Consider the following 24,237-nt stretch of genomic DNA (forward strand, 5'->3'; position numbering starts at 1 on the left):
GACCAATCCATTATAACATAGAAAAATTACCTGTAAGGGCTGCAGAGTCTCGCACATCAGGTCCCCAGACTGAAGCCGGGTATGTCACCTCTAGTCTGTGCACACTGCACACATGAAACCAATGCCAATTTACGGCGCATGGAGTTGCTGCCGGAGCTGCCTTATGATGAAGTACAGGGGTGTAGCTATAGGGGTTGCAGAGGTGGCAGTTGCTGGTATTATAGAAAGTGCATGCTGGGAGGGCTCTAATATAGATTTTGCACTGGGGCCCAGAATGTTCAAGTTGGCTGGATGGAAGGTGTTAGGTCAAGAAGTTGGCATGGGGGAGGGGTGCTATTTCAATTTTTGCCTCAGGCAACAGGAGGGCTATGTCTCTTTCCTCAAAGCACTGAGGGAAGGGGGGCCCAAGCTGAACTCTTGCACCAGGGCTCATGAGCCTTTAGCTATGCCCCTGATGACGTACCAAGTCTGTGGGACATCAATCAAGCCCAGAGAGGACAGGCCAGTGTGACTCTTCAGAGGAGTGGCTCCACCCCCGTGGTCGTTTTTGAAATCAGAGTAACAGTCTTATTGGTGGTTTTGGATTGCTCCACTTCTTGTTTGCAATATGATGTTTTCTCTACAGATTTGCAGAACATGTTGGATTCAAAGGCCAATATGGATCCATAATTTGGCTCCCATAGAGCACTATAGGCCCATACTGTGTCTCCAATTTTACATAATGACAATTTTGTTAAAATTTTGTACAACTGTAACGGGGAGCCGGAGACGCGCTTCCCCTCTGCAGCGCCGGCGTCCTCATCTCCATAGCAACCAGAGGGCGGGAAGGACCCGGCCTCACACGCTTCCACGGCGTGGCCGGCGTCCTCCATCCCCTAGGCAATGAGCACGTGGGGAACTGAGCGCCGATATTGATGAGTCGGCGCTCAGCTGTTCTGAATTGCGGGGGATGGGTCATGTGATGCTGGCCACGTCACATGACCCATCAGAAGGACCTATTTAAACAGGTAACCTGCTGGCCACAGGTTGCCTGTGATTGGTCTTGCTAACATCACCAGCAGTTTCCTATTGTGCATTACTGTGTTCTTGGACCTAGGCTCTGTTTTTTACCTTGACCTTGTGACCTCCCTGGATTTGACGTGACCTCTTGGCTTCTGACTCCGGATTGTGTTTTGACCTCGTAATTGTATTCCTCCCTGTGTACCTGCGTGACCTCCTTGCTTTGACTTTGGCTTTCCTGACTCTATTACGGTATTCCTCTTATCTTCTTAGGCCCCTGCATGTATCTAAGCGAGGGAATTCCGCCAAGTTGTACGCCGTCGGTTAGGACGGGCCGTGCAAGTAGGCAGGGACAGAGTTGGGGTGGAGTTTAGGGCAGCACTTATCCCTCCCCTCTGTCGTGACAATAACATTTGCTGCACCTTCAACAGGAGAGGAGTGGGACTGGTCAAACTACTCTTTTATGGTGCCTACAAGTATCATAATACATAATTGCAATAATGCGATGATCGCAAAATAGCCCCTTTTTACTGTTGTAGATGTAGGTGGAAAAATAGCGCTTTCTTTAATTCATTTTTTACATATTTGTACTATTTACAGGTATATGATGAGCAATATATTTCTGTTTGCAAGTTTCATAAAGATGTATTCTACTAAATATGTTAATAGGTATTTCTGTTGTCAAAGGATATATTAATTTAGGAAGCAAACACAATGGATCTAATTGATGACATGCTGCACATAATAATGAAAACAGTAGATTAATGTGACTATTCAGGTAAGTGAACTCTAGTGGTAGACTTCAAACCAACTGTGACTTGAGGTCTACAAATCATGTTACTTCCCATCCAAATCAGAATGTCATAATTGTGACATTACTATTATGAGGAGGAGGAAGACATTTCGCATGGAACTATCAGCAAGCACAAGGTTTACATTAAATGATTATTCCCACCTCAGATATCAATTGCAATTACACAGGATATGCCATAAATGTCTGCTAGGATGTGGATCCCACATCTGGGACCTGCATCTATCTAAAACGAGGCTATCCTGGTCTAGATGTGGTGGCCAGAGGTGGTTGGGACTTCATAAGCAACCAAGCTGTCCACATTACTCTGTTTCTGTTTCTCACAAGTTAGGAAAACCGTGTAGCTTGCTGGGATATGCTGTTTCTGTACTTATATTTGCTTCTATGAGATTTACGGAAACAGCATACCACAGCACACTCAACTGTTTCCATATTCCTGACTCTGGCCGCTGTATACAAGATGGACAACTTTGGGGAGCCCGATGCTAGAGATATATTGCAATTCCCAGAGTTAGGGCATTTATAACAGAATTATGGCATATCTCGTGGACATGCCATAAATGTCTGAGATTGCAATAACTCTTTAATGCATCATATAAAGCAAATGTTTGAAACCCCAGTGAAGACGTCAAGCTAGAGAATAGTTCTTATGGTCCTACCTACATATTAGTACTTTCTTTCCACCATCATCAACTACAGAAACATTGTATAATGTATGTCTGTCTTGTGGCTAAAAACTAGCTCTAAACCCAAGGACAAAGAGTGTCAGACATGTGTGCTTGATTCTGGAGATAACAAATGAGATAATCCAATGTTAGATTATATGCCAACAACGCCATGTTTTTAAAGGAAAATGAATAAACGTGTTTTTTTTGTCTGCTGTAGACCAGCTCACTCAGAATATGGGAGGGAAATGAGCTGCAATTTCAAAGCAGTCAGTCAACAGGCACACTTGCATGCTCACACACACAATTTCTGTTGAATTATAATGTACATTCAGCTGTGTTTCCTGATCGCTGTGGCATCTGATAACTATTTACTGCAGTCTTCCAAACTTGGTGGCATGGCCCATATAGGGCTGTGCTGTTCAGGGTCTACCAAATGTATCCTCCGTCATCTGCCTCGCCTGTCTCGCCCTCTTCTTCTTCTGCTTCCTCACCAGCATCTTCTGTCTCTTTCTCTTCTTCATCTTCCCAGCCAACACCACTACCGAAATCTCCAGAGAATCCAACAACGTCATCTGGTATCAAAGAGGGGACAACAGTTTGGTCTCATGATGGAAATTATTTGTTACGTTTTAAGTAAATGTCCACCACCATTTTTTTATTTATTGAATTACCGTATGTTTCGCCCTATAAGATGCAGTTTTTCCACCCTAGTGGTAGAAAAATGTCAGTGCGTCTTATGGGGCAAATACTAATCAGGGCTTCCATTACTCTGGGGTTCATTCGTACAGTAGAATCGGGGAGAGGTGAATGCAGTTCTGCATGTGCTGGCTCTGTACTCACTGCTTCCTGGTCTTCGTCTGCCAGCGCCACATGCTGTGACCTGAGCACAGTATGAGAACATAGGCATGCTCTGTGCTCTCAAACCATGCAATGTCAGGTTACAGTGCAGAGTGGCATGAAGAGAGTTGGATCTCAGAAGCAGAAGCGGGCATCCAGAACAGGAGAGTTAAGTTTATATTTTTCTTGTCTGATCTGATTTGGGAGTCTAATTAACATTGCTAGTCTGAGCTGAGGTCTGATTAACATTTGGGGTCTGAACTGAGGTATGATTAACATTTGGGGTCTGAGCTGAGGATTAATAAACATTGGGAATCTGATCTGTTTGATGAAAAATATTTATTTTCTGATTTTCCTTCTCTAAATCCTAGGTGCGCCTTATGGGCAGATGCGTCTTATAGGGTGAAAATACAATTACAATAGCTTCAAAATTCTGGGTTGATTAATTTCTTAAATGATAAAATTCTGTAATTTGCAGTCACCACTAGAGGGAGTTTGGGATTTTAATGTGTACTGTTGTATCCTTGAGTTCAATTACTAACAGTTTGCTCCCTATGAGGGTTGCTACAAGATAAATGTCTTACTCCCCTTCAAGTCATACAGAAGACTAGGAAGTTTGCATCTTGATGGTTTTCTGAGATAAACAACTGATAACATGAAATCTAGACATTTCTCACTGATAAGACATATTGCAAAGTTTCTTTTGGTCTCTTGTAGCCCCTGAGTGTGACAAGGGCGTTGTCGTTACACCTTGTTGCACCCAGATGCACCTCTCATTTGCCTTAAGGTCCACGCCTCCAAAGCTTTGACTGAAGGGGCCATGCAATGGAGACAACTCATGCCTGGCCCTGAAGTCTCTCATCCCCCTCATCTCCATAGTATTTCCATTCACTCTATAAAAACAATTTAGATACTGCGGTCAACATTGAACACTTAATATATACGGCAGATGTTGGGAAGCAGTTATAAGACATTCTCACCTTTGAACACCATTCTAAAGATTTAGATGTAAGTTGCATAAAAAGGAGGGTAACCTTGTATATACATTGCCTAAATGATCTTATACTGATCTTGAGTTAAAGCTTATACTATATCCTAGAACTCCACTGATATGTATGATAGTTGTCAGTGGAAACAGGCAACAAGCTTGTAGTCAGACCCTAATAAGAAGCATTCAGATGAGCAGATAATTGTTATTCAAATGCTAATGATTCACGCTGGACGATAATCATGTAGTGTAAATGTATGTGGCAACTAGATGTACTGAAAATGATCATGCAACACTTGTAAAATCATTTATGGAAACATTATTTTTCATTATTAAATTGAGGTAATGTACAGGTATATTGTGTGATCTTCCTGCGATGTGAGTCGTTGTCTAAAAACAGTGAATGATCCTTGATTAAGAGAGTAAACGATCGCATGCAAATTTCTACACCATAATCTTGCATAAAAATGCCGATCTGTCATTAGCTTAAGATTGCTAAATGTGACCGCATAGTTAATCTCCTAAACTATTATCTGTGCATTTAAATCTGCATATAATTCAGCTATTGTCAAGAGGAAGATGAGAGACACCAGACCCACCAATGCAGACAAGCTGAAGGCCGCTATCAAAGCAACCTGGGCTTCCATAACACTTCAGCAGTGCCACAGGCTGATCACCTTCATGTCATGCCGCATGGAAGCAGTCCTGACCAAGTATTGAGTGCATATACTGTAGATACTTTTCAGTAGGCCAACATTTCTGCATTAAAATTCTATATGTAAAATTATATATATACAGGTGAAACTTGAAAAATTTGAATATCGTGCAAAGTTCATTTATTTCAGTAATGCAACTTAAGTGATAACTGTCACATTTAGACCCTAATTTCAATTTTCATATATGTAGTTACTAATAACATGATATTCCAGAATCAGTTACTATTAGACTGACTTACCCCATATTTAATAAGATTCAGCCCTTAGCAACCAGTCTGCATAAAACTGCAATTTCACTATTCAGTTAAGATGGCCGCCACTGCCCTCACCCTGAGGCTAATCCCGCCTGCCCTCACTAGCCAGTAACAATAGCCCCCCAAAAGTGTCAGTAACCAGAGCCCTCCCCCCTAAAGGGTTAATCTCCTGCAGCACAAAGGGGTCCTCTTACCACATGTTGCTTTCATTTATACACTGAGCAGATGGCAGATCTCCCCTCCCTGGTCTGCGCTGCTTCAACCCTGCATTCTTCAGCTCTGCTGAGTGAGGGAGCGTCTGCCAAGCGCAGGGACAGGGAGAAGTGCACACAGCCCAGGCACTGTTATCAGCTGCTGGGGAGGACCTGGCTTTAATCATTTACTTACAGTCCCTGGCTGTCAGTAATGTGACCTTGCACGCAGGGTGCTCCCGGACCATGCCTAGCAACCCTATTTTAAGCACAGGTAAAAGTAGGCAGTATAGGGAACAAAAATGTGGAATTAAGGGGTAATTGAATACACAGTGAAAAGTTGAAATAGGGCCACCAAGGTCATATTAATCATCACAATCCAATACTCCAAAAAAAATAAAAATACGACAGTTATACTTTAAAAGGTGAAACTAACATATGAGACAGACTCATTACATGCAAAGTGAGATATTTCAAGCCTTTATTTGTTATAATTTGGATGATTATGGCCTCTAGCTTATGAAACCCCAAAGTCCCAATTTTGAGGTTCCCTTTGCTCAGGGGGTATGGATTAATTAGCTGACTAGAGTGTGACACTTTGAGCCTCGAATATTGAACCTTTTCACAAATTTGTAATTTTAAGCTGCATTAATGCAATTCCTTTTAAGTTGCATTACTGAAATAAATGAACTTTTGCACAATATTCTAATTTTTCGAGTTTTACCTGTATATATATATATATATATATATAAATATATATATATATATAAAATTTGGTCTTATATATGGTAATATTCTAATTTTCTGAGATACTGACTTTCGGGTTTTCATTAGCTGTAACCATAATCATAAACATTAAAGGAAATAAACACTTGAAATAGATCACTCTGTGTGTAATGAATCTATGTAATATAGGAGTTTACCTTTTTGAACTGAATTACTGAAATAAATTAACTTTTTGATGATTGATTCTATTTATTGAGATGCACCTTTATATAAACGTACGTTTGCATTGTTGGTCTCTCCTGCCATCACGTTATTCGTATAGGGGTTAGTGAAACCTACCACAGTCTGGGTTCCCATGTATTCTGGTGCCTGTTAGCTCAGAGCCATGCTGATCCACACACCAACACTCCCCACTGGCCTGATCGCACTGCATCTTCCTGTAGTATCCATCTTCATCACAGCTGGGGATGAAAACTCCTACAACACAGACATCATAACTGTAATACCAATCTTATATTGTGTTACAAATCTTGATTTCTGTGTGTCATGCAGGTTCCAAAAAGTCATCTGTTATGAAAGGTGGGCAATTTTTTATCATTAAAAAGCACTTGTCACCTCTCCAGACATGTCTGTTTCAGTAACGACTTCCATCCCCACATAATGAAAATTCTGGAGCATCTATTCTTATGCCTCAATAACATGCCATTCCTTTATTATTTCTGTTAGAAGTTAGGAATGAATAGCATTAACCCATTAATGACCCAACTTTTTTTTATCCATAACTTTTTACATTTTTCATTTTTTATTCAAACATCATATGAGGGCTTCTTTTTTTTGGGCCAAGTTATATACTTTAATGGCACCATTTAATTTATCATAGCTTTATATTCGGAAATGCAAAAACGATTATGTCATGTTTATTAGTTTTAGTTTTTTTTACAGAGTTCACTGCGCTGTGGGTCAGTACAACTACAGCAATAACCAAATTTATGCAGTATAAATTTTGGAGGGGCAATGTGACCAAAAGACAAATTGCGCAACTTTATAATTTTTTTTCATTATAACATTTATTACGCTGCAAAAATACCAATTATGTTTATTTTATTATTGTATCTTTATTTTTATATGCAAAATTGTGAAAGAGAGATGATTTGAATTTTTTATATTTTGTGTGTTTTTTAAGAACATTTTAAATTTTTATGCTTGTACTAGCTGAAGGACCCAGCTTCGCTCGGGTATATTTAATCTATTTAATTTAATGTTTGTGCGTGTCGTTAAAAGATATCAACACTATCCACTACAACAGAGACATCTACAGCACCCCGCCCCGAAAACAGTGACCTCCACAGCCCCCCACCCATTAACACTGACCCCCCCACAGTGCCCCGTCCCTTAAAATTGGACCTCCACAGCAGCCCACACCCTTAACTTTGACCTTTACAGCAGCCTTCCCCTTTAACAGTGACTTTCACAGCATACCACCCACTTGACAGTGATCTCCACAGGGGCCCGCCCCCTTAACAGTGGCCTTTACTGGATCGGGGGGGGTGTCCTTTTGAACAGCTCACTCTAAGACAGCAGCACTGTACAGTCTGAGTGTGAGCTGCAGGGAGAAAGTCACCCTCCCTCCCACCCCTGCAGCTGACAGAAGTTGATTTTTAACTTCATTTTTTCAATCCCTGTCGGCTCAAGAGTGGGTGGGCGTGGCCTAACCAGTTCTAGGCATGGCTTAGCAGGACATAGAAGTTGATTTCTAACTCCATTTTTTCAATCCCTTTCGGCTGAGGAGTGGGAGGGGCCGTGGCCTAACCAAATCGGGGGTGTGTCCTTTTGAACAGCTCACTCCAAGTCTGAGTGTAAGCTGCAGGGACAAAGTCACCCTCCCTCCCACCCCTGCAGCTGACAGAAGTTGATTTTTACCTGCATTTTTTCAATCTCTGTCGGCTCAGGAGTGGGAGGGTGTGTGGCCTAACCAGATTAGGGGCATAGGCTTAGCGGGACCTGGGGCATGTTATTAAGTCTTTTGAGGGTGGACACATTGTGGCAGAGGGCGTGTCGGGCTCCTTCCTGCAAGAGAGACGCCTCTCTGGGCACCTTACTGACTCATTTGCATACCAAATAAACTGGATTTTCAGAGGATAAAAACATCTATTGCTGAAACAAAGGCACATCTAGAAATAAGGTACTAAGTGCTATTAGGCCATGGCTTTACTTCAATAGCAATTATCCTGTTTACAGATTTCCTTTAAAGCTCTCCTACAGCAGTGAAGATAAATGTCTGGGTTGTTATGGAAACCTGGAATAAAACTGTGTATGTGGAGGCTGGAGGACCTGCGAGCTTCTATTGGTTAATAAGGGTCATGTGACCAAGCTTCTATTGGCTAATGCATTTTTTGGGAATATCTTGGGAACGGTACGTCCTAGAGAGCTGAGACCTGGTCTAAAACCTTGCCAGACACCTGATGTATATGTGTGCCAAATTTCATGATTGTAAATACGACAATATGGATTCCTTTAGCGGACATACACATACACTCAGCTTCATATATATTAGATTGTAAGGGTATTTTTAAGTACTGATTTGTTCTATTGCCTTTAATTATGTTCCCTTTAATTCTGTCTCTTATATTAGTTAGTATCCATCCCCCATTGCACTGATAAGACCACATTCCTAAGTGATCTCAAAGACATGCGTGAAGCACACTGGAGGAGGGGCTGATGGGAATAAATGTGGTCTGCACTGACAATTAGGCGGGGCTCCATTTGGAACTTCATCCTAGGTAGGATGTAAGTATTTATTTGCTATATCTCTTGTACACCCTGGTCATGTCTGATCGGAGTCCTATACCATATTGCATATGTAGGCTAGTGATGATTATTTACTTTTTGTTATTCTGTATATGATTTGTCTGTTTTATCTTATATTTAATCACACTTAGTAAATATATTTATTCACTTAGCCTGGGTAAGCTTATTCATTCTCAAATCTTCTGAATTCACGTAACACTTGGTGTCAGAAGTGGAATTTGAGAAAATAGATATGCCTATTGTTGCTAGGGTGTTACATAGAGATGGTAGTTTGGTCCTGCCAATCTGAATGGGAACCAGGGCATTTGCAGGAATCTAATAATCTGCAGGCAGATTATTAATGGTTGCACTATCAAATCAGTTGGGTTGTAGTAGGCTTGGTAGCATCTAGTACGGTTCTTTTGGAAGTTGTAGAACTGAGCAAATTTTTTGTGAAAAGACTTTATGTAGTAAGAGCTTGTAGACTGTGGACATCAGAGATCAGACTTGGAAAACAGAACAGTGTCAAGCTGTTAATTTATGGCACCGGCAGGAGAGAAAAGTGCCCAAGTGTCTACAATGACCAGAACGGCACTTGTGTTAAATATTCGTAAATTAACTGTTTAGATTTTGTTTTTTACCCTAATGCTATGTGTGTGTGTGTGTCCAAGTAGGAAATACCTTTGGCCATAGCATTAGAGATGAGATATTGTTTTGTAACAAATATAAGCAGTAAAGGACAATAAGTGTGATACATTGGAGGCTGTTTGTCAATTAATAATGAATAAGTATTGTACCTAGTGTGTGCCAATAAATCTGTGGCTAGCATTAAGAATATGAAGGTGAAGGTGTTAGAAATATATTTCTGTTCTGGTTTCAAGAACTATTAGACTGTTGAAGTTTGAGAATGATTACAGTTTGTGGTATATGTATTAAGTTAAAAATTGTTAAAGAAGAATTGTGTACAGATGGTTTTCTTGAAGAATGGGTGGATATGTGTGGACTGTTCTTTGTTCTTTGGTATTTTTTGGCCCCATCCCCTTCTAGTCTGATTGTATAGCTATGCTTTTCTCTCTTTGTTGAAGTCTCAGGAAAGTTGGATGAATACTTGAGAGATAAGAATTAGGAAAGGGCAGCTGATTGCTGCATGTGGGCTGATCCTATCCCCCAGCCTTAACAGAATACTTGCTAACAGACTTATAGTTTCCTAGGCACAAACATTCCTTAGGTAAGGGATTTTGGATTCTACACAATGCAAACATGACTATGAAGAAGGGAGGAGGAGGGGTTATCAGAAGACAAATAGAGTGTAAGATTATTAAAATGTAGGATGTTTTTAGTAAGTGATATGCAATAGCTTTCACAAGGCACAAACAAGTGAAGATTATTTAATAATCTTCTTTCCCAAGCAGCTAATTGTAATGTGGGAACACAGCCTTAAAGAAAAATTATTATATGTGCACCACCAATTCAGTCATATAAAATGATTTGGTTTTAACAAAAATTGTTTTATTATTATAACTTGTATGCTGTCTTGTTATAAGATTTTGATATATTACAGATTAAAGACCATAAGGCGTTGGCAAGTAATGACAGAACAGCAATAGAGATTATCAGTAATTCTGCGTGTGGTATGTGTATCCGGGTGAACGGAGCGGCGCCCAGGTATAACAGTAAGTGCAGGGGGATCCCTGGGCGCCGCTCTCCATGTCTGTATAGTTAGTTTAGATTTTTTAATCTAGTTAAAGGTCCTCTTTAAGTTGCAGTTTTATAGAATAGGTGTGCTGATGGATGCTCAGCAGTGCTGTGTGTGCAGTCTGTACTTCATGTATAAGGTCGTGGTTATGAGCTGTGTGTGGATATGAATAAGTAATGCTCCAGCAAGAAATGAATAAATGGAAATGTGAATGTGTATGGAGTACCATATTTTTTTTTTTATAATGCACATTGGGGATTTTTATTTTTTTATTGGGAGATTTTAGTTTTTTTATTGGTGCCCAAATTTTTGATTGAGCTCAACATTTTTTTTTATTGAATTCAATGAAATGTTTCTTATGGGCCCTTCATGTGTTCATGTTTGTATTATCAGATTTGTTTGTTTCTATGTTTGAGTTGTATGTTGACTGTGACATGTTAAATGTTCTGATAAGGGTACTTCCACACTAGTGGCAGGACGGATCCGACTTGCTGTTCACCGTGTCGGATCCGTCCTGCCACTATTTCGCCGTGCCGCCGGACCGCCGCTCCGTCCTCATTGACTATAATTGGGACGGGGCGGAGCTCGGCGCAGTACGGCAGTGCACGGCGAGAGGCCGCCAGACTAAACAGTCGGACATGCAGTACTTTTAGTCCGGCGGCCTCTCGCCGTGCACTGCCGTGCTGCGCTGGAGCTCCGCCCCGTCCCCATTATAGTCAATAGGGATTGAGCGGCAGTCCGGCGGCATGGCGAAATAGCGTCAGGACGGATCCGACAGGGTAAACAGCCTGTCGGATCCATCCTGCAGCCAGTGTGAAAGTAGCCTAACACCAGTGATCTGTCCTCATAAACATTTGAAAGTAGACTGACTAAAAGAGGGAGGATTGCACCCTCCAACCGGAAGGAGTGGACTTAGATGACCTAGAAGGGAGGAGGATATGGTGGATGTCACAGACACAAAGACAGCCCTTGTGCCCATCGCTTAGGCTACTTTCACACTTGCGTTTTTCTTTTCCAGCATTATAGAGTTCCATCCTAGGGACTCTATACTGGAAAATAACTCATCAGTTTTATCCCCATGCATTCTGAATGGAGAGCAATCCGTTCAGGATGCATCAGGATGTCTTCAGTTCAGTCTTTTTGACTGATCAGGATGGAGATAAAACTGCAGCATGGTACGGATTTATCTCCGGCCAAAAAAACTTGCCTGAATGCATTTTTTTCCATAGGAATGTATTAGTGCCGGATCCGTCCTTCCGGTCTGCGCATGCATATGAAAAAAATCTAAACTGATCCGTTTGTCCGTTTGACAAACGGACAGATGGATCCATTCTTGCAATGCATTTGCAAGACGGATCAGGATCCAGTCTTAAAATGCAATCAGTTGGCATACGTTTTGCGACGGAACTGCCTGCCGGATTCTTCTGCCGCAAGTTTGAAAGTACCCTAAGTTACAAGACACCCCCATGAAAGACAAGAAGTCCTGTTTTCCTTCATGAAAAAAAAAGTCTATTTATTTCAACATCAAGAAAAGCTGGTTACTTCTGCAAACCAAAATGCCAAAGGGTATTAAGTGCAGAATACACAATACAACACATTAGTAAACCACAAAACAACATTAGGTATCTCAGAAGGTTCATGAATAAATGTGATATTAAGGGTTGTGTTCTATTATCTACACGAGTTGCATTGAAAAAGATACCCATGAATTACACTTGTATGTTTTGGTTTCACACCACAATGTGATATGAACATGCAAATGAAACATAACTAGAAAGAACTGTGATGTATAGTACAATGTTATCCAGTGCTAAACCTTCAAAAGTTATTAATTTATATTGTTTATTTAATGTGTTGAAGAAGGAAGATGAGGATCTCTATTTCTTGTAAAATGTATATATATATATATATATATATATATATATATATATATATATATATATAAGTATTGGTTTAAAGTGTTATTACACATTGCATTGAATAGTATTACTTGAAACATAGAAACAATTAAATTAGATTCAGGAATTAACAAAGTTTATTTTGCTTTGGCAGATGTAGAATAGGTCCTGATTTTGCTTGTTGAAAATTAATTAAAGTGAAAGAACCAAGGGTGGAATGTATTGTAAGGGTACTTTTAAGTACTGATTGGTTTTGTCCCCTTTAATTATGTCTGTTTTATATTACCTTTAATATTCTGTATAACAAAGTTTTCCTTGTAATGTAGTGTGTTAGAGATAGTTAGTATCCACCCCCCATTGTGCTGATAAGACCACATTCCTGAGTGATCTCAGAGACAGGCATGATGCACAAAGCTTTTTTATTCTCAAATCTTTTGAATTCACATAACAATGCTGTCATTTTTGTCCCCTTAGGGGACTTGTACATGCAATCTTCTGATCATTTGTATCATTGACTATAGTAGAATACTATTGTAGTCTATGGGATTTTCACTGGCTGCCTGTCAGATTATGCCTCAGGCATGACTATTCAGGCATCCCACTATGACAGCCCTGGGAGCCTTCACAAGGCTCCTGTCTGTCATAGCAACCAATTAGAGCCTTGTGATTTTGCCACAGAGGCTCTGATTGGAGGACAGAGAGAGCCCCCTCTCTCTGTCTAACCACCTAGATGCCATAGTCACATTGAAGAATGAAATGACCAGGCTCAGGAGTTATCTCCAATCCTTGTCTTTGCAGGTGCCAGCTGTATAATAAACTGAGTATGGAGTGGGATCACCTCCTGAGCCAGATCCATATATGCCCTGTTTACCCATGACAGATAAATCTGTCTAGGGTCATTAAGGGGTTAATATTAATAATGTATAGCAATAGTGTGCAATAAAGGTCTAGGTGGGTATTTCTAGTTGGGGTATGGCACTGCACAGTATGACGCTATCCAATCAGTGCTTCCAGTGTCAGACACAGTGACAGGGCCCCCCCCCCCCCCCCCAAACTGGTAACACCCATCTGGACCTTCATTGCAAACTGCTACCAATTCATTCATAACTTCTAGCAGGAATAATAAAGGAGTGGTACAACATAGAGTCATAAGCATACACTGCGTGCAGAATTATTAGGCAAATGAGTATTTTGACCACATCATCCTCTTTATGCATGTTGTCTTACTCCAAGCTGTATAGGCTCGAAAGCCTACTACCAATTAAGCATATTAGGTGATGTGCATCTCTGTAATGAGAAGGGGTGTGGTCTAATGACATCAACACCCTATATTAGGTGTGCACAATTATTAGGCAACTTCCTTTCCTTTGGCAAAATAGGTCAAAAGAAGGACTTGACAGGCTCAGAAAAGTCAAAAATAGTGAGATATCTTGCAGAGGGATGCAGCACTCTTAAAATTGCAAAGCTTCTGAAGCGTGATCATCGAACAATCAAGCGTTTCATTCAAAATAGTCAACAGGGTCGCAAGAAGCGTGTGGAAAAACCAAGGCGCAAAATAACTGCCTATGAACTGAGAAAAGTCAAGCGTGCAGCTGCCAAGATGCCACTTGCCACCAGTTTGGCCATATTTCAGAGCTGCAACATCACTGGAGTGCCCAAAAGCACAAGGTGTGCAATACTCAGAGACATGGCCAAGGTAAGAAAGGCTGAAAGACGACCACCACTGAACAAGACACACAAGCTGAAACGTCAAGACTGGGCCAAGAAATATCTCAAGACTGATTTTTCTAAGGTTTTATGGACTGATGAAATGAGAGTGAGTCTTGATGGGCCAGATGGATGGGCCCGTGGCTGGATTGGTAAAGGGCAGAGAGCTCCAGTCCGACTCAGACGCCAGCAAGGTGGAGGTGGAGTACTGGTTTGGGCTGGTATCATCAAAAATGAGCTTGTGGGGCCTTTTCGGGTTGAGGATGGAGTCAAGCTCAACTCCCAGTCCTACTGCCAGTTTCTGGAAGACACCTTCTTCAAGCAGTGGTACAGGAAGAAGTCTGCATCCTTCAAGAAAAACATGATTTTCATGCAGGACAATGCTCCATCACACGCGTCCAAGTACTCCACAGCGTGGCTGGCAAGAAAGGGTATAAAAGAAGAAAATCTAATGACATGGCCTCCTTGTTCACCTGATCTGAACCCCATTGACAACCTGTGGTCCATCATCAAATGTGAGATTTACAAGGAGGGAAAACAGTACACCTCTCTGAACAGTGTCTGGGAGGCTGTGGTTGCTGCTGCACGCAATGTTAATGGTGAACAGATCAAAACACTGACAGAATCCATGGATGGCAGGCTTTTGAGTGTCCTTGCAAAGTAAGGTGGCTATATTGGTCACTGATTTGTTTTTGTTTTGTTTTTGAATGTCAGAAATGTATATTTGTGAATGTTGAGATGTTATATTGGTTTCACTGGTAAAAATAAATAATTGAAATGGGTATATATTTGTTTTTTGTTAAGTTGCCTAATAATTATGCACAGTAATAGTCACCTGCACACACAGATATCCCCCTAAAATAGCTAAAACTAAAAACAAACTAAAAACTACTTCCAAAAATATTCAGCTTTGATATTAATGAGTTTTTTGGGTTCATTGAGAACATGGTTGTTGTTCAATAATAAAATTAATCCTCAAAAATACAACTTGCCTAATAATTCTGCACTCCCTGTATATGCTCCAAAATGTTTATTAGGGAGATGTATAAAAACAGACATGTCAGAAGAGGTTGCAGATCCTCTTTCAGCTAATTGTAAGCAACATTACAACATGTTCAAACTTGACTTGTCTCTAAGGGCTCATGCACACTGCTGTATTACAGCTTTATTTTCTGTGGAGCCATAAAAGAGTTGCCACAAGAGTACAGGAGCTACCGTGTCATATTTTATTGTTTCACTCTATACATGGCATGCTCAGATGGTGTAAGTAAAGTTGTATTTCCTTTTGCTTCTAGGGGAGAATATCTTCATACATATGGCACCAGATGGAGCCATACAGGCTCCATCAACAAATCCAAGCTCTAACCCAGGTTTACATATGAAACATTTATAATAAGGGTTCAGAAGACTGCAACTGTAAAGAGCATTTACAGCACAAGGAAAGTCCCATAACTTAATAGACACAAATTATGCCCTGTTATGCCTCTGCTAGCACCTATATCTACTGCAAATGTATGGCTAGACATGGCTTCCCTCATCAATAGCAGCTTTTCATGGGGGGTTAGAGAACCAACAGACAGGTCAAATGATAAGCGCCATATAATACGTTGCCAAAATAATACTTCCAGTTACCTAAATAACAATGCCAAACTGTGTTGTCACCATCATACACTGTCAAAATAATGTGCCGTATAATGCCTTCTGGCGGCGCCACAAAAGGCCATCATACAATGAAAAATAACACGCATGATCTAATAACAGTGCTTTACAGTGTTTAAATGGTTATCACAACCCTCAGGTGCCAGGCCAAATGTGTTGCCCCCTTTTGCAAGAGTGACCGATGCATTCTAGGCAACCACAGCACAAAGACAAGCAGTGATGGAGGTTCATGCTCATAACATACAAAGCTTACCAGGCTTCTTCTTTGCTGCTTCTTGAATCTGTACTTTTTCAAGTTCAGCAAGACATGGAGGCTCTACAAAAGAATACAACACTGACACCATTAACTCAGGGACAGATAATGGCAGTTATAAGTTGAAGGTTAATTCCATGGTCCAAAATTCTATTCTCATGACCATGACGTGATGACATTTCTGCAAAAGATGCAACAGTTATGTGCATAATGTCTTTAACAGTATTAGTAGTAGCATTTTTCAAGCAGAAAGCCAGCATTTATGCTGGAACCCCACCAGATCCCACTGCATCCCATGATATGGTGAACCTAGGCTTAACTGTCCTTCCATACAATTGTCTAACCATGTACAAGTACAGTCTTTGTTCATTATGACAGCCTATTAAAAATTAGAATACCAGGCATGGATTATAATAGGTAGTAGGAATATATGTCAGCTCTATATAAGTGTGTAAAATAAATAAATAAATCTATTCCTGAAATCATGCTATACTAATTTGGATTAGTTGAGGATGAGAATTGACTTTTCTTTGTGCTTGTGAGCATCCCTGCATTTGACATCTGCATGATAGAGATCCTAAATAAGATGGAAATGCATTCCTTTGAAGGCATGCATGCTGCCATATTTTCACATGATGATATACCAGATGGGTAATAATTGTTAGATATGTGGAGGTCCAGCTGCTTAGACCTCCACTGTTTGCTAGAAAGGCTCATGGGCCCTGGTGCAAGAGTTCAGCTTGGCCCTCCTTTCCTAAGTGCTTTGTGGCCAGGGGCAGGAGCCGGGGAGCACATAGCCTTCATGTACCTGAGGCAAAAACTTAAACGGCATCCCCCCCATGCCAAATTCTTGACCTAACCCCTTCCCTCCAGCCAGAGATATAATTTGATCTGCATGCACTTTCTATAATACTAGTGTTTTCTTATGTTGCACAAAGGTCTTTGGGCCCCCTCAGGCTCCTTGGCCCAGTAGCAACTGCTGCATCTGCACCCCCTATAGCTACTCCCCTGGGTTCATTGGTTAAGGCCTCATGCACACGACCGGTTTTTTTTGCGGTCCGCAAAAACGGGTTCCGTGATCCGTGTTCGTTTTTTCTTCCGTGGTTCTTCCTTGATTTTTGGAGGATCCATAGACATGAAGGAAAGTAAAAAAAAATGTAGTTTTGGTGTCCCCCTGGCCGTGCGGAGCCAAACGGATCCGTCCTGACTTACAATGCAAGTCAATGGGGACAGATCCGTTTGACATTGACACAATATGGTGCAATTGCAAACGGATCCGTCCCCCATTGACTTTCAATGTAAAGTCAGGAGTCCCTATTATACCATCGGATCAGAGTTTTCTCCAATCCAATGGAATATTTTAACTTGAAGCGTCCCCATCACCATGGGAACACCTCTATGTTAAAATATACCATCGGATTTGAGTTATATCGTGAAAACTCAGATCCGACAGTATATTCTAACACAGAGGCGTTCCCATAGTGATGGGGACGCTTTAAGTTAGAATATACTAAGAACTGTGTACATGACTGCCCCCTGCTGCCTGGCAGCACCAGATCTCTTACAGGGGGCTGTGATCCGCACAATTAACCCCTCAGGTGCCGCACCTGAGGGGTTAATTGTGCGTATCATAGCCCCCTGTAAGAGATCAGGTGCTGCCAGGCAGGAGGGGGGAGACCCCCCTCCCTCCCCAGTTTTAAATTCATTGGTGGCCAATGCGGCCCCCCCTCCCTCCCCTGTATTTAATTCATTGGTGGCCAGTGCGGCCTCCCCTCTCCCCCCCTCCTAATTAAAATCCCCCCCCATCATTGGTGGCAACCGTTCTGCACTGATGCATTATTGAGGGGCTGCACCCCACCTTATGCCCCCGCACACAGCTGCTGGGGGGTGGACATACAACGAGGGGGTTTGGAGCAGCCGAATTCTCAGAACTGAATAGAACAATGAGAAACAGCCAGGGTTCAGGCGGTTCACAATTTTCTGCTTGAAAGGCTGTATAAAAGCCACGCTGAATATTTAATAGGGACCTACACCCAGGATCTGCCGCCTGCGAGCCCGTCACCCAGTGTGACCTGCTGGCTGACATCAGGCTTCACAAATGAATAGGAGGCGGCAGAGGACACAGGGTTCAGGCATGGCCATTACTGCTTTGTGTCCACGACCAGTCTGTGACTACCCTTGACACACAGGGTCACTGTTCTTCAAGGAACTGTCCATTCTCACATGACTGAAGGTAAACCAGGGTCAATTCTTCAAGGAACGGTCCATTCTTCCATGACTGAAGGTGAACCACTGCGTAATGAGAGTTCCGATTGTAGTCCCAGTTTAATCGCTGGGACTACGATCGGTAACCATGGCAACCAGGGCGCTACTGCAGTCCTGGCTGCCATGGTTACTTAGCAATTTTAGAAGCATTATACTTACCTGCGATGTCTGTGACCGGCCGGGCGCTCCCCCTACTGGTAAGTAAAAGGTCTGTGCGGCGCATTCCTTATAGCACAGACCTGTCACTTACCAGTAGGAGGAGCGCCCGGCCGGTCACAGACATCGCAGGTAAGTATAATGCTTCTAAAATTGCTAAGTAACCATAGCAGCCAGAACTGCAGTAGCGTCCTGGTTGCCATGGTTACCGATCGGAGTCCCAGCGATTAAACTGGGACTCCGATCGGAACTCTCCGCTGCCACCAATGATGGGGGGGGATTTTAATTAGGAGTGGGGGAGAGGGCAGGCCGCACTGGCCACCAATGAGTTAAATACAGGGGAGGGAGGGGGGGCCGCACTGGCCACCAATGAGTTAAATACAGGGAAGGGAGGGAGGGGGGCAGCACTGGCCACCAATTAGTTAAATACAGGGGAGGGAGGGGGGCCGCACTGGCCACCAATGAGTTAAATACAGGGGAGGGAGGGAGGGGGGGCCGCACTGGCCGCCAATGAATTTAAAACTGGGGAGGGAGGGGGGTCTGCCTGGCAGCACCTGATCTTTTACAGGGGGCTATGATACGCACAATTAACCCCTCAGGTACGCACAATTAACCCCTCAGATCGGGTGCTGCCAGGCAGCAGGGGGCAGTCATGTACACAGTTCTTAGTATATTCTAAATTGAAGCGTCCCCATCACTATGGGAATGCCTCTGTGTTAGAATATACTGTCGGATCTGAGTTTTCACGAAGTGAAAACTCAGATCTAAAAAGCTTTTATGCAGACGGATCAGCGGATCCGTCTGTGTGAAAGTAGCCTACTGACACAGATGACGGACGTGGATGACAATCTTGTGTGCATCCGTGTTTTTTCACGGACCCATTGACTTGAATGGGTCCGTGAACCGTTGTCCGTCGAAAAAATAGGACAGGTCATATTTTTTTGACGGACAGGAAACACGGATCACGGACTCGGATGAAAAACTGTGCATTTTCCGAGTTTTCAACGGACCCATTGAAACGGACACGGATGCACACAATGGTCATGTGCATGAGGCCTAACACTGTTAACTACTAGCACAGAGGTCTTGGGTTCAAACAGTTTCTATGTTCTATGTTCTCATCATTGCATAGTTGTCCTCTAAGTAGTCTGCACAGGTTACTAGAACTAATAAGAATTTCACTTACCAAACTAAGGTGAAGCTTCAAGCTAGTGTAATAGTAACCTCTATTATTTCCCCTGTATATTGAACAATTTGGGTTTTATAATTTGTCTATACAACATATTTGCTTACAATTTTGACCTAATGCTTTGCCTCAAAGTCATCTCTGTGAATTGAGCTATATTAATAAGTTCAGGGTTTAGATTAAGCTGACTGTAGCTCTAAAACACACACAGATGAATAAGTGAATGAATGAATGCTGAATTGGACAACTGGTCTTTGAGGAAGGCCTAAGGCCCAACACATGAAACATTTACAGATCTGTGCACATCCTACATTGTTGTTTTTTTACTCCAAGTTACATAACTGTTCCATTTCAATGTGGTTTGCTCTAATGTGATAAAGTCTCTTTTAATTTCTTGCTTACTCTCTCTCCAGAAACAGAAGCACCACTCAGCAGTGGATACCCGCCCATCCTTGTAAGTATCACAGGAGTTGAAGAAGGGCCGGATACAGATCTCATACTTGTCAAGGTTGATGGCTGCCAGCTCTGCTTGGTCCAGAAAGAGGTCATTGTTGGAGTCCAGCTTCGAGAACATCCAGCCTATTGAGTCTTTGCAACTGGCCACCAGGGTTTTGTCTAACACTGCATAAAGAACAGCCTCAGTTAATAACTGCTAGAAAATGTCTAAATTCTAACACCAATATTAGACTGTATTATCCACATGTTTGATTTATATACTGTAATAAAATTCCAGTCACAAAGAAAAATATTATTGAAAGTCATTTTCATAACTGGACAACATTGGTGTATTTCTATTATTGAGAAATAACCATTCTCATGAAGATAAAACCTTCTCTAAAGACCACTAGGGTGCTCAGCTGCTTCCACCTCCTGGGGGGAGGTCCAGTATGTAGTATCACATACAGACTATTCCAATGAATGGCCGACCCAGGAACTGGGACATCCTTCTATGATATCTATATGCCCAAATAGGACAAATGGACATTGGTTGACTGGTATGATATTGTTGAGATTCAGTGACACATCTAGTTGAATCTATCCCATATGTCCAGGACTTATAACAGTTAATCTCTATTACCATCAGTGTCTTACCAGTTTAATGTGATATAAACAATATTAAGTTAGAGCTCACACAATAGTAAATAAGTTCTAAGAAGAATCAAGTAATTTCAAGGTAAGCCATAGGAACTAGAGTCAGCTCCATCGTCACCAATAGTTAAAAATTCATTATCCAGAGCGATAATGCATAGGAATTTGTTTTGTATTGTCATGTGATTGTATAGGCAAAATTGTTTCATAATCTGACAAAGTTCACTGAGGATTTAGCCACTGGCACTTTAATGCCCATTCAGGTTTAAAGCCATAATAAGGTATTAAAACATAATATGAAATAAAGAGAGGTATTTATTCTCCACACAACTTATCTTGTGCAGAAGGTATGAAGGAACAAAGGAGAATATGAATTAGACAACAGAGAATGCATTGTCCAATTTATTAAGGCTATGGCCTCAATCTGTAGAAGATTAGCATTTTTCTTGGGTTTAACCAAATATTCCAGTCTAGCCTCAATTGTGTAACATCTGTGAAATGCTGTGTTAGATGGACTCCATGTGTGCTTATGTTCTGGTCAGGACCATGTCAAACTGTTTGTCAACATCACTCGGTGGCACTATTGTCCCTGTGTCATGCCAGGATATTCTGATAATTAACTTCTAAAATGTTTTGCTTTACTAATGAAGTGCTAATTAAGCAGTGAATCATTTCTTCAAAGAACTGATCACGCACTCTTGGAATACTAAAGGATCCAATAAATTATTGGCCCGAGTTTCATTCAAACTGCTTCTATAACTAAGGCCAGATGCTTCCTCTGAATCTTTTAATTGACACCCGCATGTATTGTTACATATTCATTAATTCCTATTGGAACTCTTTATTCTGGCTTCTTTAATGAAAGAAATACCATTTATATATCTTTCATTTCAGAAAGACCAAAGTGTAATTCGTATAGTCATAGTAATGCAACAATATAAAGCCCCAATGTATATGTGTTGCAATTCTACAATCAATTAGATGAATATAAATTGCATTATTCTGTCATAGCACTGAAGAGCATATACTAAAACAGAAATGAATCAATCTATCATCCACAATGAAATGTTTAGGGTTGGTTTTATAACCCCTTTCCCTTTTCCCCACAATCAAACCTGACCTAGTGTCCTTTCTTTCTTTCCCCCATCAAATCCAAAGCTCCTGGTCTGGTCTTATCTAATTCTCCTAATCAAATTGAAAGCTCCTAGGCTGGTCTCATCCACTCTCCTCCTCACCAATGAAATGCAAGGATCCTAGGCTGATCTTGTATCTCTTATATGTCCCCCTACCTTATGACAACCAATCTAATATAAATTCAGCAAAGAAGGGGTGGCGCGATCTAGGCGCTAAAGATTCAATGCCTAGTGTGAAATGAATTCTGATTATTGCTTAGTATTATCTAAGTGACATGCCGACTATCCGGCAGACTGTTCCTGCAGAAAATAGCCTGCTGGTGTTATCCAGACTTGGTGTAGACAGATAGCGCTTCATGCCTGACGGACCCCCAATGAGATTGGGCCTGTCACCGGACAAAAAACACTGCTTGCAGCAATTTATTTTGTCAGATGCCAGACTCCATTATAGTCAATAGGGTCCGGCGTACATGCGGCACTATCCAGCTGTGCCCGAGTCAGAACACAGACCAGCCTGCCAGATAACTTTGCCGCATGTGTGAAGTTAGCCTTGGAAGAAAACATTGGCGATGACCCTAGAATGATTACAGTACCATTGACTTGCTTTGCTCCAGGATTTGCTGTGTTATTCTGCTTTGAGTTCTCATGAAGCAGCTGGAACCAATCCCTTAAACGGTCTCCAAGATCTGCTAAATCTTGACCAGTGCATGTTTCTCCTGAAGGAGGCAAAAAATATAAACATTAAGAAGGGCACCTTCTGAATCACAATGAACATGATTATATATACACTAATCAGTGATAACATAAAAAGTGAAGGTGTAATGAATAACATGGATTATTTTCCGACAACTGCAAGGCTGCAAGTAAACAGTCAATTTGTGAAGTGGGTGTGTTGGAAGTAGGAAACATAGTCAAGTGTAAGGATCTGAGAGACTTTTACTACAGAAAAAATTATAATGGCTAGAAACTGGGTCACAGCAGATAGCAGGTTTTGCTGTTTTCCATATTCAGTGGTTAGTTACTACCCACAGTGACCCAAGGAAGGCCAACCGATAAACAGGTAACAAGCTCATGGGTGCCCAAGGCTCACTGATGCAAGTGGGGATCGAATGCTAGATGTCTGGTCCAATCCCATAGAAGTGATACTGTTATGCTGGCTATGATAGAAAGAACAACCTGCATAGCCCAGGCTGGTCAGAGTGCCCAAAATGACCCCTATCCACTGATGAAAGGACCAGTTATGGGCACATGAGCACCAAACCTTGACTACAGATGGCCTGGTCTGATTAATTATGTTTTATTTTACATCATGTTAAAAACTGGATGTATTTGAGTCTCTTACCTAGAAAAGATGATACCAGGATTTACTATTGAAAGAAAATTAGAGGCAATGTTCTGCTCGGAAACCTTGGAATCTACCAGTCATGTGTGAATCCTACTGTGACATATACCACCTACCTAAACATTGTATGCACCATGTACACCCCCTCATGTCAGAGGTATTTCATAACGACAGTGGCTTTTTTCTGTGAATAATGCATCGTGCCACACTACAGAATTGATTAGGAATGCTTTGAAGAACATCACAAAGAGTTTGAGGTGTTGATGTGGCTCCAAATTCCCTAGATCTCAATCAGATCCATAGAGGCTCCACCTTACAAGTTACAAGGCTTAAAGGCTCTGTTGCTAACACATGTTCAGAGCATTCTGGGTGGCTCTAGTGCCAAGCTCCCATCCCCTGCACTTCCAGTCCCCACTTGACCGGAAGTGTGCCATGCTGTCTACATGTACGTCACTGTTGTGACTTCAGCACTGGCCTTGGTTACATGCCACTCCTACACAAATCACCACTAAGGCCACTGATTGGCCAGTGATATATGTCTACGGCATGTGACACTTCCAGTCCAGCATGGATCAGAAGTGTAGGAGACAGGTCTTTGTCGCTGGACCTGGAATGCTTTGAACAGGTGTGTCATTTAGCACCATGCTTGGGACCCCAGAACCATTGGTCCTCAGTTTCAGAGAACCCCATTAATATCACGACTGATCATGTATATACTATATTCAATTCCATACTTATACTTCAATATGGTCTCATCTAAAAAGTCTGAATATAAGACTGCTTATTTTATACAATAGCCAATCTCTATCTATATATTTATCTTCAAAGACAAATATGATCTGAATATATTAGGTCATATTACTGCTATACACACAA

The 24,237-nt window shown here is 41.6% G+C and overlaps 1 protein-coding gene across 3 annotated transcripts in view; it reads right to left on the bottom strand.

Annotated features, from left to right (window-relative positions):
- Nucleotides 1-811: 811 nt before the first annotated feature.
- The window catches only part of SPOCK2 (SPARC (osteonectin), cwcv and kazal like domains proteoglycan 2), a 171,364-nt gene continuing 147,938 nt past the window's right edge, over nt 812-24,237 (bottom strand). For 2 of the 3 annotated variants that reach the window (XM_040437164.1, XM_040437162.1), the window contains 5 exons: nt 22,613-22,735; nt 20,200-20,418; nt 16,191-16,253; nt 6,530-6,667; nt 812-3,050 (listed from right to left, as the gene is read on the bottom strand). In XM_040437164.1, coding sequence (XP_040293098.1) covers nt 2,905-3,050; nt 6,530-6,667; nt 16,191-16,253; nt 20,200-20,418; nt 22,613-22,735 — 689 coding nt within the window. In that variant the 3' untranslated portion in view covers nt 812-2,904. The remainder of the gene's footprint in view (nt 3,051-6,529; nt 6,668-16,190; nt 16,254-20,199; nt 20,419-22,612; nt 22,736-24,237) is intronic. The other variant, XM_040437163.1, reaches the window with a different exon arrangement.

The sequence above is a fragment of the Bufo bufo genome, chromosome 6 (genome assembly GCF_905171765.1).
Source record: "Bufo bufo chromosome 6, aBufBuf1.1, whole genome shotgun sequence".
Classification (NCBI taxonomy): Eukaryota; Metazoa; Chordata; class Amphibia; order Anura; family Bufonidae; genus Bufo; species Bufo bufo.